This window comes from Dreissena polymorpha, chromosome 2 (genome assembly GCF_020536995.1).
Source record: "Dreissena polymorpha isolate Duluth1 chromosome 2, UMN_Dpol_1.0, whole genome shotgun sequence".
Classification (NCBI taxonomy): Eukaryota; Metazoa; Mollusca; class Bivalvia; order Myida; family Dreissenidae; genus Dreissena; species Dreissena polymorpha.
The window spans coordinates 116,535,509-116,549,567 of record NC_068356.1 but is presented as its reverse complement, the minus strand read 5'-3'; the positions used below and the strand labels follow the sequence as shown (position 1 = coordinate 116,549,567).

Below are 14,059 nucleotides of genomic sequence, written 5' to 3'. Positions count from 1 at the left end.
GAAAACGGTTATTATCGAGCAAATTTGTAATTTCAAGGCCAATTACTTCCCCAAAATTATTGGACCGGAAAGAAAATCGCACTTTATCTGTTAGTCATGACTGTAGACTCACAACCAAAAATCAGCTAAATATCTGAAAGCATTACGTAAAAAAAAATCCGAAAAACGGTTACTGTTGAGAAAATTTCAAGGCCAATAACTTCCCAAAAATTATTGGACTGTAAAGAAAATCACACTTCATCTGTATGTCATGTAAGTACACTCACATACCAAAAAATCAGCTTAATATCTGAAAGCGTTTTGCAAAATACGGGCATAAACAAAAATCTTTGCTGACTTTTGCTGAACACTGCATATATTGAGATTGTGGATTGTATACACCCTTTCAGTTATTCGCTGATTATAATTGCCTCCCCTGAATGACGTCATCCGGGGATACCCGATTATCGACTGTAAGCAAACAAAGAGATGTCTGTTGGACAATGTGTGTTTTCAACGGTGTAAATTAGTTGCAATAATCCAACTTTCAGCTATTGACCCTCCGGGTCTGAGCTGTACGTATGTACTCATAAAAGCTCAGAGCATTCAAGAAGAACTACGGTGTAAATGGACTCAAAATATGAACGAAAAGGTTTGTACTGACCTTGTAATGACCTTATAATTAATAATTTATTATTTTTAATGCAATTTTGATATTCGGTTTATAATGATAATAAAGCAGCGGTATTGTTTATGCCGTTATATGTTTTCGCGAGGACGAAACGTTCAGACGAAGGATTTTTTACTGAAATAAATCCTGTTCAGAAATGTGGATATAGATTAAATAGTGGAAATATTGACTTGTTTTATCTAAGGACATTTCGTATTCGTTAAAGTATGGACACTTTTTGGTATTTATATTTTGAAGCAACTAATGGACGCTCGTACTGGTCATAGTCATACCGTGCTTTTGTACCAATCGGCAATCGACCATTTTTTTAATTGACAGCCAACGGCAATCAATGCAACATATGGTTTGTTAAAAAGCTATTTGTTTGATTAGATCTTGTACTAAGCTATACCCGGCCTAATGTGTATTAATGTGTAAAGTATCAGTTATTATGATTGTTATGAAACAGAATTTTGTTCAACAGATGAATGACCACGACTATGCTGTCCAGTTTTACACAGCAACACCAGTATTCGGCTCAAAACCGGATGGAACACAGATTCAAGACATTTCCGTATCACTCGAGAAGAAGTCGAAGGTAAATTAAATTGTTTAGTCAATTGATTTGTTTAAATAACATTTGGGAATAAAACATTTATAGACATATAATAATTAATATCAATACAAATAAAATGAAATTCTTAACTAATAGGAAAAAACACATCTTATTATTTGTTAACCACCTTTTTGAAGTTTGTTCAACTGATTTTAATGATCCAAAATAATTGGTAAAGTTGTTATTCACTTGATTTTTTTTAATATTATTAGTTGATCTTCATAAATTTTCAGTCTCACAGGAACTGCTGTGTGCCCAAATGTCACACCACTGGCTACGGACTGTTAGAAGGCCATGGAAAGCCCAGCTATTATGCATTTCCAGCTGAAGATGATCCACTTCGAGCTGTTTGGTTGAATAAAATACGAAGAGATGAAGACAGACATTTTAAGGTCAGTTGTTAGTGGTTTTAGTAAAACCTTTAATGACTGGCTTGATGATTTTGTATAATGAAAAATAAAACATGTAAAGTACTATATATTTTCATGTCAGAAAAATAGTAATAATATTACTATTTTTCTGACATGAAAATATATAGTACTTTACGTGATTCAAAAAAGCACACATATTTATTTATTCTTTTTTTTTTCTTTCAGATAAGTCACAATACGGTTGTCTGTTTTCTCCATTTTGAACCTGACTGTCTTGATGAATCTGGATTTGCTTAGCGGAGGTATCTAAAACCAGGAGCCATCCGTACACTATTCGACTGCTGGAAGGACAAACCACATCTGTTGAAGCCTAAAACCCCACGCCGTGAAAATGCTTTACTAAGAAAGAGAGCAAACAACAAAACAGATAGAAAGGATGACATTGAAGAAAAGCAACAAGTTTCTAATAATGAAAATGATACAGAAACTGGTGATGAAACAGTTGAACATTCTAATGTGCAGGTAGAGCACTTTGAACTTCAAAATCATTTTTTACATGAACAATGTAAAATGTTAGAACAAAGAGCCAGAAGATTCGAAGAGGAAAATGTACAACTGAGGACTACAATTGATGAATTGAGATGTGAAAAAGAAACTTATTTATTTTCTGTTGAAAATTTAAAGCCAATGGATTTCCCATTTTATACTGGCTTTCCATCAAAAGAGGTATTTTATGCCGTTCTTCAGCTTGTGAATCCTGGCGAACATGGTGAAAACATTATTCTGGTGCCTCAAAAAGATGACGCTGCTAGGACTGATCAGCCAAAATTAAGAAAACCAAGAAAAATTTCTCCTGCCAACCAGTGTTTCCTATTTTTGTGCCGAGTTAGGGTTGGGTTGTTTGAAAATGACCTGGCAAAACGCTTCAACATTTCATTAGGAACAGTGAGCACAATTATTATTACTTGGGCCAATTTTCTATATCTGCGATTGGGTTCGATGAATATTTGGCCTTCACGTGAACAAGTAGACAATTCAATGCCAAGCTCATTTAAAGAGAAATAGCCCTCTACGCGAGTTATTATAGATTGCACAGAAATAAAGGTAGAAATGGCATCCTCATTGCTTCTAAAAAGTCAAACTTACAGCAACTATAAAAGTTCCAACACATTGAAAGGACTGATAGGCATCGCTCCATGTGGAAGTGTCACGTTTGTAAGCCAGTTGTATCATGGTAATATTTCCGACCGAGAAATAACATTGCGAAGTGGACTTCTAGGACAGGACTTCAAGCAAGGAGACAGTGTGATGGCTGATAAAGGATTTGACATCCAAGATCTGCTGGAAAGGAAGTCTGTGCGGCTGAATATTCCCCCGTTCTTAGGCAAGAATGACCAGATGACCAGCGCAGAGGTAAAGTTGACCCAAAGCATCGCAGCAGAGAGAATTTACGTGGAACGTGCAATTAACAAAATTAAAAGTTTTCACATATTTGATCAGGTCATTCCGGTTTCTCTGTTTGGGACAATTAATCAAATTTGGACGGTTTGCTCATTGCTCACTCTTTTCCAAGACCCAATTATATCATGTCCCGGTGTTTAACATACATACCATTTATATGAACATTTGTTGTTCATGTACATCATACTACATGTAGGTTTATGAAATACCATTGGCTGTTCATGTATGATTTGTACATTTTTTGGCTTTGTAAAAAAGTTTTTGATAAATATCTTGATATAAGCATTGATTTAGTTACAGATTTATTCTTTGAGAGTACTTAAAGCTACACACCTTGAAATAAAGTACATGTTAATCAATACATATAGATGCAATTTGAAAGTGTGAAAATTTTTCATTAAATCTATAGCCTAGTTAGCAAGTAATTTATTATTTTTCAAACAGGAATTAATGCTTTTAAAACTGAAAGTAGGATTTCTATATTAAACACTATTATTTTTAAGTTTTAAAGCGCAAAAAAGATGGCTTTCTACCTTGTTATCACCAGATATATTCTAGTTGGCATAATAAAATTAAATCTATAGCCTAGTTTAATAGCAAGTTATTTATTATTTTTCAAACAGTACCGCTTTTAAAACCGAAAGTAGGATTTCCAGACGTACACATCCATTTCGACAAACACGATTATTTTTAAGTTCTAAAGTGCAAACAAGATGGTACATGTAATCAACATCGATTAATACTGTCGGATTATTGTGAAAGTGAAAGTAGACAATCGGCAGCTGCCGCACCTTTCCCTTCCAATACTGTAGCAGATCTAGATCGTCAACCCATTCATCATGAAATTGAAATCACAATATTGAAATCGTTCCCCGGCCCCAGTTGAAAACATTTCCCATTATTAGATCTACCCCTGCAACTTTATTTAGGACTTTGACTTTAATATCATACTTGTTCATGTGTTTAAGAACAAAAAGGTCAGAGACATGCCTCTTTTTCTAAAAAAACCCCTGAAGTCTGTAGGCGAGTTATAGACATTGAAATGAACAGTTTTTATTTTTTCCCCAAATATATCTCTTTCGCGCTCGATTTTCCCCTTTTACCCAGCGTCCAGCGTCTTCCCCTTTTTCTAAAAAAAACCCCTGAAAAGACAATTTAACTAAAGTGGCAACCAATTTCTAATGCAGGGATTTTAATTGAAGCAGAAAGCTGTGTGCTACTATGCATGTTATATAAAGTACTATATGCTGTGTGGTCGAGTCAGGCCGACTAAACAGATAAAACTTATTTTTAACAGACTGGTTGACAGAAACATAGAAAAAAAATCACATCATGAATGTGCGTTTTTAATATATTAAAGCAGGCTTTTTCCTGGCCATTTTGGGGAAAAAGCAATTGCAGCATTGTGAATTTTTCGCGCCAAAAATCAACTTATTGGGGAAAAACTAATTTAAAATAACGCTTCACAATCATTCAAATTAGATGAAAAATCATATTAATCATGGTAATGTACTTTGTTAGATGTCATTTACATATAATTGAGTTATAATAATCATAAACGCTTCTTTCTGTTTTTATTGGGAATTATTTTTTTCAAAATGGGAATTTCTATTACAATTTAGGTTAGCAAATGGGTCCGTTTAACTGACCCGTAGATACACCAGGAAAAGGCCTGAAAAGGCGATATAAAATAAGTACCTCAAGCAAAGTTCGGCTTTTGTCTCCTTCGATTTCACAGCTTGTCCCCGGCATTTAAACCATATTCGCAACTCTGTAACTTTGCATCTTTCTGGTTGAGGTTGCGGTAAAACAGCCCCAGGGACATCCGTGGCATACAGCTACAAAAAATAAAAAGGCAGGTTTTAAGCATTATTGCTTCTTTAAAGAAAAATCATGTAACTTATACAACATACAAAATTGATCATATTTATTTTTTTTAGAAAATGGTTTGAAATAAATATGATCGATATTGAATGTAGTATATGTTACATGATTTTTTTTTAATGGCAATAATGCTTAAAACCCATACATGCCAGAAATGTTCGGGTCCAAATTGGGACAGTCCATTAAAAATGTCGGGACATTTGACCAAAAAGCAGGACACCTAAAACGATCAATCATGCCACCTTTACTGAAGTCAGTTATCATCTAATTACTTACAAAACCTCGTCATTTCTGGCAAATGTTGGCGATAAATGTGTTAAGAATTGCATGAACACAGACGTTCTCCATTTTCGGGAAGTAAACAAACATGTGCACTATGCGGATGAATCCATTTTGGATTAAGGCAACGTTCAACAGGATGTTGTTTTTAGCACTGTTTTTATTCAACCAATCATACATTAACTCTAAATTTAGATTGATGCAATATGTACACATTATTTTCAGAAAATCAGTCAAAAACGAAAGTAAATTTATGTCTCTGGTATCGGCCAGCGCTCGATTTGTTTTACATATAATACACTGAATACCGCGTCATAATAGTATCTTTGGACTTATTTGGGCCTTGAAACACAAAAGAAATCTGCTTAATGCACTACGATGCATCTATCACTAGCAATTAACGACCCTTATCATAAAATACCTAGTCCAAATAATTTGACGTAATCAACCGATTACGATGTATATCGACCTCATATTTATTGGAGTAAAAAATACCCTGGGGTGAATGCCCGATAAAATCAATAAGTTGCTGATATATCGCTGATAAGGTGTCAAAAACAACACTGGATCACTCGACTAGTAGATATGGTTTGTTAATAGGGGCCAATAAAGGGATGGTAATTAAAGCCAGACGGAGCTTGAATAGGGAATTTTATTGTGAACTTATAGAGCGTATATCGTTTTGAACGAATGTCGGGACAAATAGTGTCACATCGGGACACCGGGACAACACCCCAAAAGCAGGACTGTCCCGCCAAGATCGGGACGTCTGGCATGTATGTTAAAACCTGACAACTGAACTTGTATGTATTCATGTTGGGTTTCTGTACCGAGTCAATATTTATTAGATTGTAGTTATGGTACATGACTATGTCCGGATATATTCTTGCCACCAATGTTTATGTATTTGCACATATTAATAATAAAATTAGGAGTATTTATAGTGAATTCACATTTTAAACAAAAAAACAAACCTTATGACAATCACAGTCGTGTACTGTTGTACTTTCTTTCTCTGTTACCGGATCTGGTTCAGCCATGGTACTTCAGTGTTTCTGAACATAGCATTTGGGATGATTCCTGAAAAGATACCACATATAATCCAGGGCTTTTTTTTGCAGCTGATTTTTAAGCAAAACATATATTTTTTCACCACTTCAGTCATAGAATCCCCAATGGATAGTTTCGGTTTTGAAATTTTATAAATATAGAGATTTTGGTGTAAAAAACATGTAAGTTAAATGACCATTTCTCCTGATTGGTTTTCATTCACATTCTTCTAGTTTCTAGTTCTACTATTTACGAATAAAAAAGCCCCGAAATCATATAACTCCTATGATAAAATCATGATTACAAATATAAACTTTCTGAAAATAACCAGTAATACGCTTTGTTTTCAATATTTGACATTTTTATAAAATATTTACATTTAAGTTCCAATCCTGGTGCAGTGGTAAATGAACGAAGTAACGAACATGAAATGTGTCTTGACAAAACGGAATGTTTAATGCATTTTTTCTCACTTCATTGTACTTAAAAGTAAATATACAACAAGCGATAGCTTTAATATGCGTCAATATAATAATAAAAATGAAACATGTGTGCAACTTACGCATATATTGTGCTAAAAACGTTGATTTCTTCAGCGACACAGTAAAATTTTATTTTCTCTGGCGAATTTCTATCCTCCGTTGACGTCACATCCGGCTAAGGGACACAACTCTAACACTAGTAAAAGCAAATAACTGAAAGGGTGTATAATGAAATGCATTTTTTTATTAATTTATTTAGTATTTATATATTTATGTATCTTTGTATTCATTTATATTTATTTATATTTATTTATATTTTATATGTTGTTTTTTTAAAGATCAATGAGCAGATGCTCAATATCCACGAACATTTCAAATCCCGTTTAATACTTAAATAATTTATTTTCTGATCTGCAATAAACATTAAAGGGAACTTTTCATGTTTTGGTCAATTGACAAAATTAAACAAAAATATTTCTGATTCGCAAGTTTTCGTTGAAGATTTCATATTTGTTAGGAAACAGGAATACTGAACATTTTTCGTGCTCTAAGATATCTAATACATGAATCTCTTGAAGATTTACTAACGATCGATTTGAAAATTATAAAGCGTTTCAAACGCGAAACAATTGAATAATTTGGAGAGTTCTGTTGTTATCATTTTATTTTGTGACACTACGAGGATTGCTTATGTAAGGTGTAAAATACACCAATAGCTGTGTGAACAAGGATGGCCAAGTGGTTAAGAGTTATACTTTAAGGGTCAGTGTTTCGAGCCCAATTGAGGTTAACTTTTTCTTTCTTAAATTGAATTTTTTTACGGGAGCTATTTAGTTTCCATGTTTTCATTTATCAAATTAAAGCACGTAATGACAAACTTCAATACATGGCAAACTCTGTGAAAATGGCCCTTTAACTTCATTGATCAGATCGGAATCATCAAAATATTTTTTATGCTTGAAACAATTATTTAATAAAAGATTATGTATAATAATTGCACAATGCAGTAAAATTGCTGGAAACAAACAACTTGTGTTTGGTGGGCAGTGCAACTGACAATTTGATTATTCAGAATACATGTGTAAAAATCCCTAACATGTCTTAAAAATGTTTGTTTTATGAATGTGTTAAAATACCTAAAATACATGTAATTATGGGATGATTGTAAAGTAGTTGTTTTTAAACCATATCTGATTTTTTTTCAATATGTTGTTCTAATACAATAATTTGTTTGACTTTTTACGCTTGGTAACGAATTTATCAATTGCGGTCCAATTAATTATATACTAATTTATTACTCAAATTTTAACAAAGTTATTGTGCTGTATGTTGTTTTTTTTTTGGTTGTATTGCAATTAATCTTATATTAAATATGCTGTAAAGAGGCCTTTTCATGTTTTGGTAAATTGACAAAATTTAAAAAAGTTGTTTCAGATTCGCAAATTTTCGATATTTGTGAAGAAACAGTAATATTGAACCTTTACCATGCTCTTATATAGCCATTATATGCATCTTTTGACGATTTAAAAACCTGAAAATTGCAACGTTGCAACGCGAAACGATTGAATAATTTGGAGAGTTCTGTTGTTGTCGCTATATTTTGTGAAACTACGATGATTGCTTATATATAGTATAAAATACATATAACATTGTAAGCAGAAGAATGGTCGAGGGGTCTAAGTCGGAGACTTTTTACGCCAGGACTCCAGGGGTCAGTGGTTCGAGCCCCGTTGAGGGTTACTTTTTTCTTTTCCTTTTTATTTTATTCTTGATTTTTAACTGGAGCTTTTTATAGCAAATGTTTTACATTTATCAATAGAAAGCATTTAATGACAAACTTCAAAACATGTCAAAATCTGTGAAAAGGCCGCTTTAAAGTACAAATAATTGAATGTCATAACAAAATATAATTTGGAATAATTAAGTTCAATTCTCACAACATTTGTTTATTAGTTATTTGGTCAGAATACAAATGCCGAGGGTGAAAAGAGGGAGGGTGACATATTTCGTGAAAAAGTGTCCCATTGTTAACTTTGTGTATAATGTAAATGACTTAATTGTAATGTTTCGACTTGATTACTTATATTCAAGCATATATTTTGCAAGATCGTCAATTGTCAGTTTAATACGTTGGCTGCATCTGTATTTTAAATAAAATTGACAAATGAAAGAGGAACATTAAGGTTATGTGGACAAAAAGAAATGAGCTCTCATAAGTTAGAATGTAAGAGGTCCTCCCTTCCAATTCTGCTTTAGCTTTATCACTGGCTAAATCAATTTACAATGAGGTTTCTATACATATGAGAAAACTAGTGTGTGTTTTTTATTAATGAAACATGAAAAAGGAATATAAGTTGTTTAAACTTTGTTTTGTTTACATGTAAGTGCAATACCTCAATCCAGATATATAACTGTTGTTTAGCGTAACTTTTTTTGCAAACGGTAACCTTGACCTTGACCACACGACCGCAAATAAAACCTCTGGTTAAATTGACATGCATGCTTTATTTATGCAAAGTTTCTTCATTGGTGAATGCAAGATAAAGTTATTATCCGGAAACCGATACCATACCCTATTCTATGAAACCAGAGTTTTCAACTTCATTTTAAACGTGGCCAACCACAAGTCATGTTTACAAATTTTCTAATGAAGGACAATTTTATTAAGTTTACATGTTTTAAAATAATGCAAGTATTTTGTCTGCATTTTCATTTTTTCTGAGCCTGTTTTGCGTTTCCCTCATATCTGCATAATACATTTTGAATGGTGGTGTTGCTTTGTGAGTGTTTTTTTCCATAAAACAATCGTGTCCAATGTTAATGCATCATGCAGGCGAATTATTATTTGACATCAAATGATAAAATAGTTTTCTAGTTTTCATGGAAATTCTGTCAACTTTCAAGGAAATACAAAATGTATCGGGGCATTACACGCGATGCTGGTAAATCTTATTTAGGCTACTGTTTCACCGTGCTAACGACTGATACCACAAATAATAATAATGTGCACGTTTTGCATGGTAAAATGTATGTTCGCATGGTAAATATTCGTGACCAAGATGGGAGGCTAATATTGTGAATTACTGACATAGTGGAATACCGTTGCAGAAACAAGCAATACCAAAATGTCATGGAAATATGTTCCATGCCACATTTAATTATATTTATGATGTATATTACTGGCACATGAAAGACATTTTGAGATTTCATTCTGTACAGAACTAATTTGCATTTGCCTTCAAACAAGTCCTTATGTCATGCTATATAAATCTTGTTCTTGTCGGATATTGCATTTATACTTCGCATCTGTCGACATTTTCAATTAGTCACTTTTGTAGTGACAGCATCGCAAATAGGTGGGTGTTTTCCATTAGTGGCTGTTGGAGTGCATGTTAAAACGCTAGCATCTTCGATTGGTCGGTGTTGTCAATTAGTTACTGACGGAATTCATGTAGAAATACTCGCATCTCCTTTAGTTCGATGTTTTAGATTAGTGACAATCGGAGAGCATTAACAAAGTACTAGCTCCAATAAGTCAATGTTTTGCTGAACACAAAGCCTATACGATTACTGTACTAGCTTGTACTGAACACTTTCATGACTACAATGTAATGATTATTGAGTTGAAACAAACTGAGTCGAATATTTGCGAATATTGTGGGTTGTATATAAGCTTATTATAAAATACTTAGCAATCCTTAACCTTCCTTGTAAGTATGTTATGGTATTATTCAATATTCAAAGACAAACTGGAAAAAGGTGTTCGATAAATATCGTTCATGCAGTTACATGCCTTTTCCTTCATCTTGAAATCATTCAAGCAAACGATACATTTGACACACGCAATCGTTATATACGAAGCCATTCATTGTGTTCACACCGGTCTTACTGACCTGTGTACTAACGCGAAAGGAATTGTGGGTAGCACTTCTTTTACCAGTTAAAAGTGAAAGCGAAAGTAGATCAGGTAATCGCGCTTCTGATAATCGCTATCAGTCTTAATAGAGATTTAAAATCACTTTTTTACATAATAAAATAACATTTCTTTAAACAACATTCCGTTTTAAACACACAATAAAAAACGATTTTTCTTTCATTATTAACATGTTCATTCCTACATAGAAGTACTTTGGCGGAAGCATAATTCCCCAAACCAGGGGAATGGGATGCGTCTTAGTATAGAGGTGACAATAACGTAGTGACGTCGCCATCTATGTATAGAATGCGAAGCCATCAGAAAAAAGTTGCTGAAAGATCCTTTGCACATAAAGAGGAATAATTAAAATTTACGAGATATCGTACGAGTTCTCCTGAGCGTGCTGAAATAAATAGATATCATAAGAACTTGCAAAATATTTTGTCTGAGTTATTTTAAATAATTTAATAATTGTATTTATTTTAAGACAATAAGTGAGTTTCTAATAAAAGTATATATTAATATGTCCTTATGTTGAATACATCTAAATTATATTCACAAATGCCTATTCGCTTTTCATCAACTCTAAAAAAAATAACTAATCATGTGTAATCTAGTTCTTCAAAAATATCAAAATGTTACTCACAACATACAAAACAAGAAACCGTCGGAGACGGGTGATGCTCCCCAAAGTTTTTTGTCACAATATTACACTATATATTCAGATAAAAGGAAACGTCTTGAGGGGCATAACTTTGTACAAAATAATACGATGGATGGTTTAACAACTTAAAGATTTCATAGGGCAATAACTCTCTAAATAAATCATCTAACCAGAACCCACAAATAACATGCGCATCTCCTCAAGGTAGTTAAGCTTCCCATAAAGCTTCATTGAATTCCAGTCAGTAGTTGGGAGACAAGAATTGCACTATATGTACAGTTAATGGAAAATTTCAAAGGGCCATAACTCTGTGAAAAATCATCTGACCAGAACCCGCTGATAATATGCACATCCCCTCTTGGTAGTGAAGCTTCCCATAAAGTTTCATTGAATTGCGGTTATTAGTTGCTGAGAAATAGCCCGGACAAAAATTGTGCACGGACGGAAGGACACACGGACGGACGAAGCGGCGACTATATGCTCCCCCCAAAAAATTGTGGGGTTAATATTACACTGTCAACACAAGCTTTTTCAATATCATACACACATATAACAATAAAATTCCAAATATACCGGTTCACATATAGATCTACCAGCATCAACATAGAACCTTAACGCTAACATACTAAATTTGTTTTTAATTGATTGCCTGCAATATTGACAGAATGTAGTTCGTACAGATGATTTAATAATTTAGCTCATACATATCCATGAAAAATAACATTCGACAAAACTCATAAGTAACAGAATAACACAATGTGCTTATTAAACATGGCCTAAAAACAATATCTAAAAATGCATAAATAACGTTCGTCGCCTCCGAACATAAACCTTTTTTCATAAAAACGAACTTTTGTTTTTGGAAATAGGAACTAGGAGTGGGATAAATGGAACTGGTTATAGATATGTGAGTGATCGAAAATTAATTGAAGTAACCCAAAATAGAAATATATATTGATGTAATGTCACCGTGTCAAGACCATATCAAGCCGAAGTTTGTTTACAACAGTTCATTACAATCTGCCAAAATAAACACTATTTCAGTATTGGTTTTCATCAAGTCATGTAGCAAACATTTCCACATTTGGTGCGATGGTGATCATTTCATGCTGTTGAAGACTGGTTTCAAAACTACAATGAGCTCAATTGTTAGGCAAATAAAATGCATCTGCATACTTTGTCATGAAAACAATGGGGTACCGGGTAAAAGCATTTAACAATCAAATACATTTTTCATTGATTGCATCCGTAAATGTTCTTCATGCCATGAAACTTTGCATTATCCCGTAAACAAAATCATTGATTTATTTTCGAATTTTCGCAAAAAAATGATATTGTGGTCGGATACATTTACAATTGGGTTATATTTTTATTGCGGTGACATTTTAATGACAAGCAATTTTGGATATTACTTCAACCGTTTCATAGTACTTCAAACGAATGCATGGTGTCTTTGGGTGTTAATATCTTCTGGTATGTATCAAAGGGATACTTAACAAGGATACAATGACATGTTGAAGATCGGATTATGGCCACAACACAAAAATAGCTTAAAATAATTTGCATCTTTTCTTCTAGTAAACAATCGCTCCTATTCTGATCCAATTCAAATTATAATATACACATTCTAGATGAACGTGGGTCCGCAAATATTCTTATCGGATTCAAATACTGATATACCAATTCTAGATGAACGTGGGTCCGCAAATAGCATCAATAACTCCAATTCCGTTCGCTTTGTAATTCCTTTCCATACTCGGAACCATTAGTCCCGCGTCGCATGGAAATATGTCTCCCGTATGTGGTATTGAAAGAATCTAATTATTCTATGAGATGTCTTGAATTCGACATGTAAAAAACACTATTGCAAGGGATACGTGAATTTCGAAAAGAATCGAATAATTTAGTGAATGCATTTACGAAAGTTGTTTTGATGGCATTGTTGACAATAAATGCAAATTTTCTAAATGTCGTTTAATTTAAGGAATCTTTTAATGCAATGTACTGATGTTGAACTCAATACCTTGAACAGGCACGTCCATGTCTGTCAGTGAAGTATAAATGCATGCAAGAATAATACATCTTGATATATCTCATAGACATTTAAATTAGTTTATGTTACAAAATAAAGATAAATGAACACCACAACATTTAAATGGGCAATTATTAAACGTTGAGATTATTCTGTGTTGATTTCACACAACATGTGAAGCATGTGAGTGTATATGGGGAAATTTCGATAATGATTAAAAAAAGGTAAAGTCTGAGCTTTCTTTGTACATAGCAAATCATTTTATAATTTATATGGCATAATTATTGTGCTAAACCATCAAACATATGTAACATGGTATCGAAAATTGCGTAGTTTATATTTGTTATTATAAAATAACGTTTCTGATATAAGGTCTATGCTTATCACGTCCGAACAAATTATGCTTTTAGTGGTCTTTTCCGCGAGCCAGTGTTGCACTTATTTCAGCAAATGACAGTAGACTGTGTGTGCGTATTCCGCGGTTAATGAGAACCGTCTACGCCTAAGGGTGTATTATGTGAGGACACGGAGTGTGTCTCATTTCTTTTAATTATTTCACTGACGCACGAATGTAAGAACGAATGTTGAATTACAGTTTCCAGCATTTAGATTTTTGCTGAAAGGTATTCACTTAGGGTATGGTCTTGAGTTGTGG

General features: G+C 33.4%; 1 protein-coding gene across 1 annotated transcript; it reads left to right on the top strand.

The window, feature by feature from the left end:
- The first annotated feature begins 603 nt into the window (after positions 1-603).
- On the top strand, positions 604-3,808 carry LOC127868661 (uncharacterized). Its single transcript, XM_052410598.1, has 4 exons — positions 604-631; positions 1,134-1,247; positions 1,499-1,657; positions 1,862-3,808. The coding sequence occupies exons 1-4, from the start codon at positions 620-622 to the stop codon at positions 1,931-1,933; spliced, it is 357 nt and encodes a 118-aa protein (XP_052266558.1). The 5' UTR covers positions 604-619; the 3' UTR covers positions 1,934-3,808.
- The last annotated feature ends 10,251 nt before the right edge of the window (positions 3,809-14,059 follow it).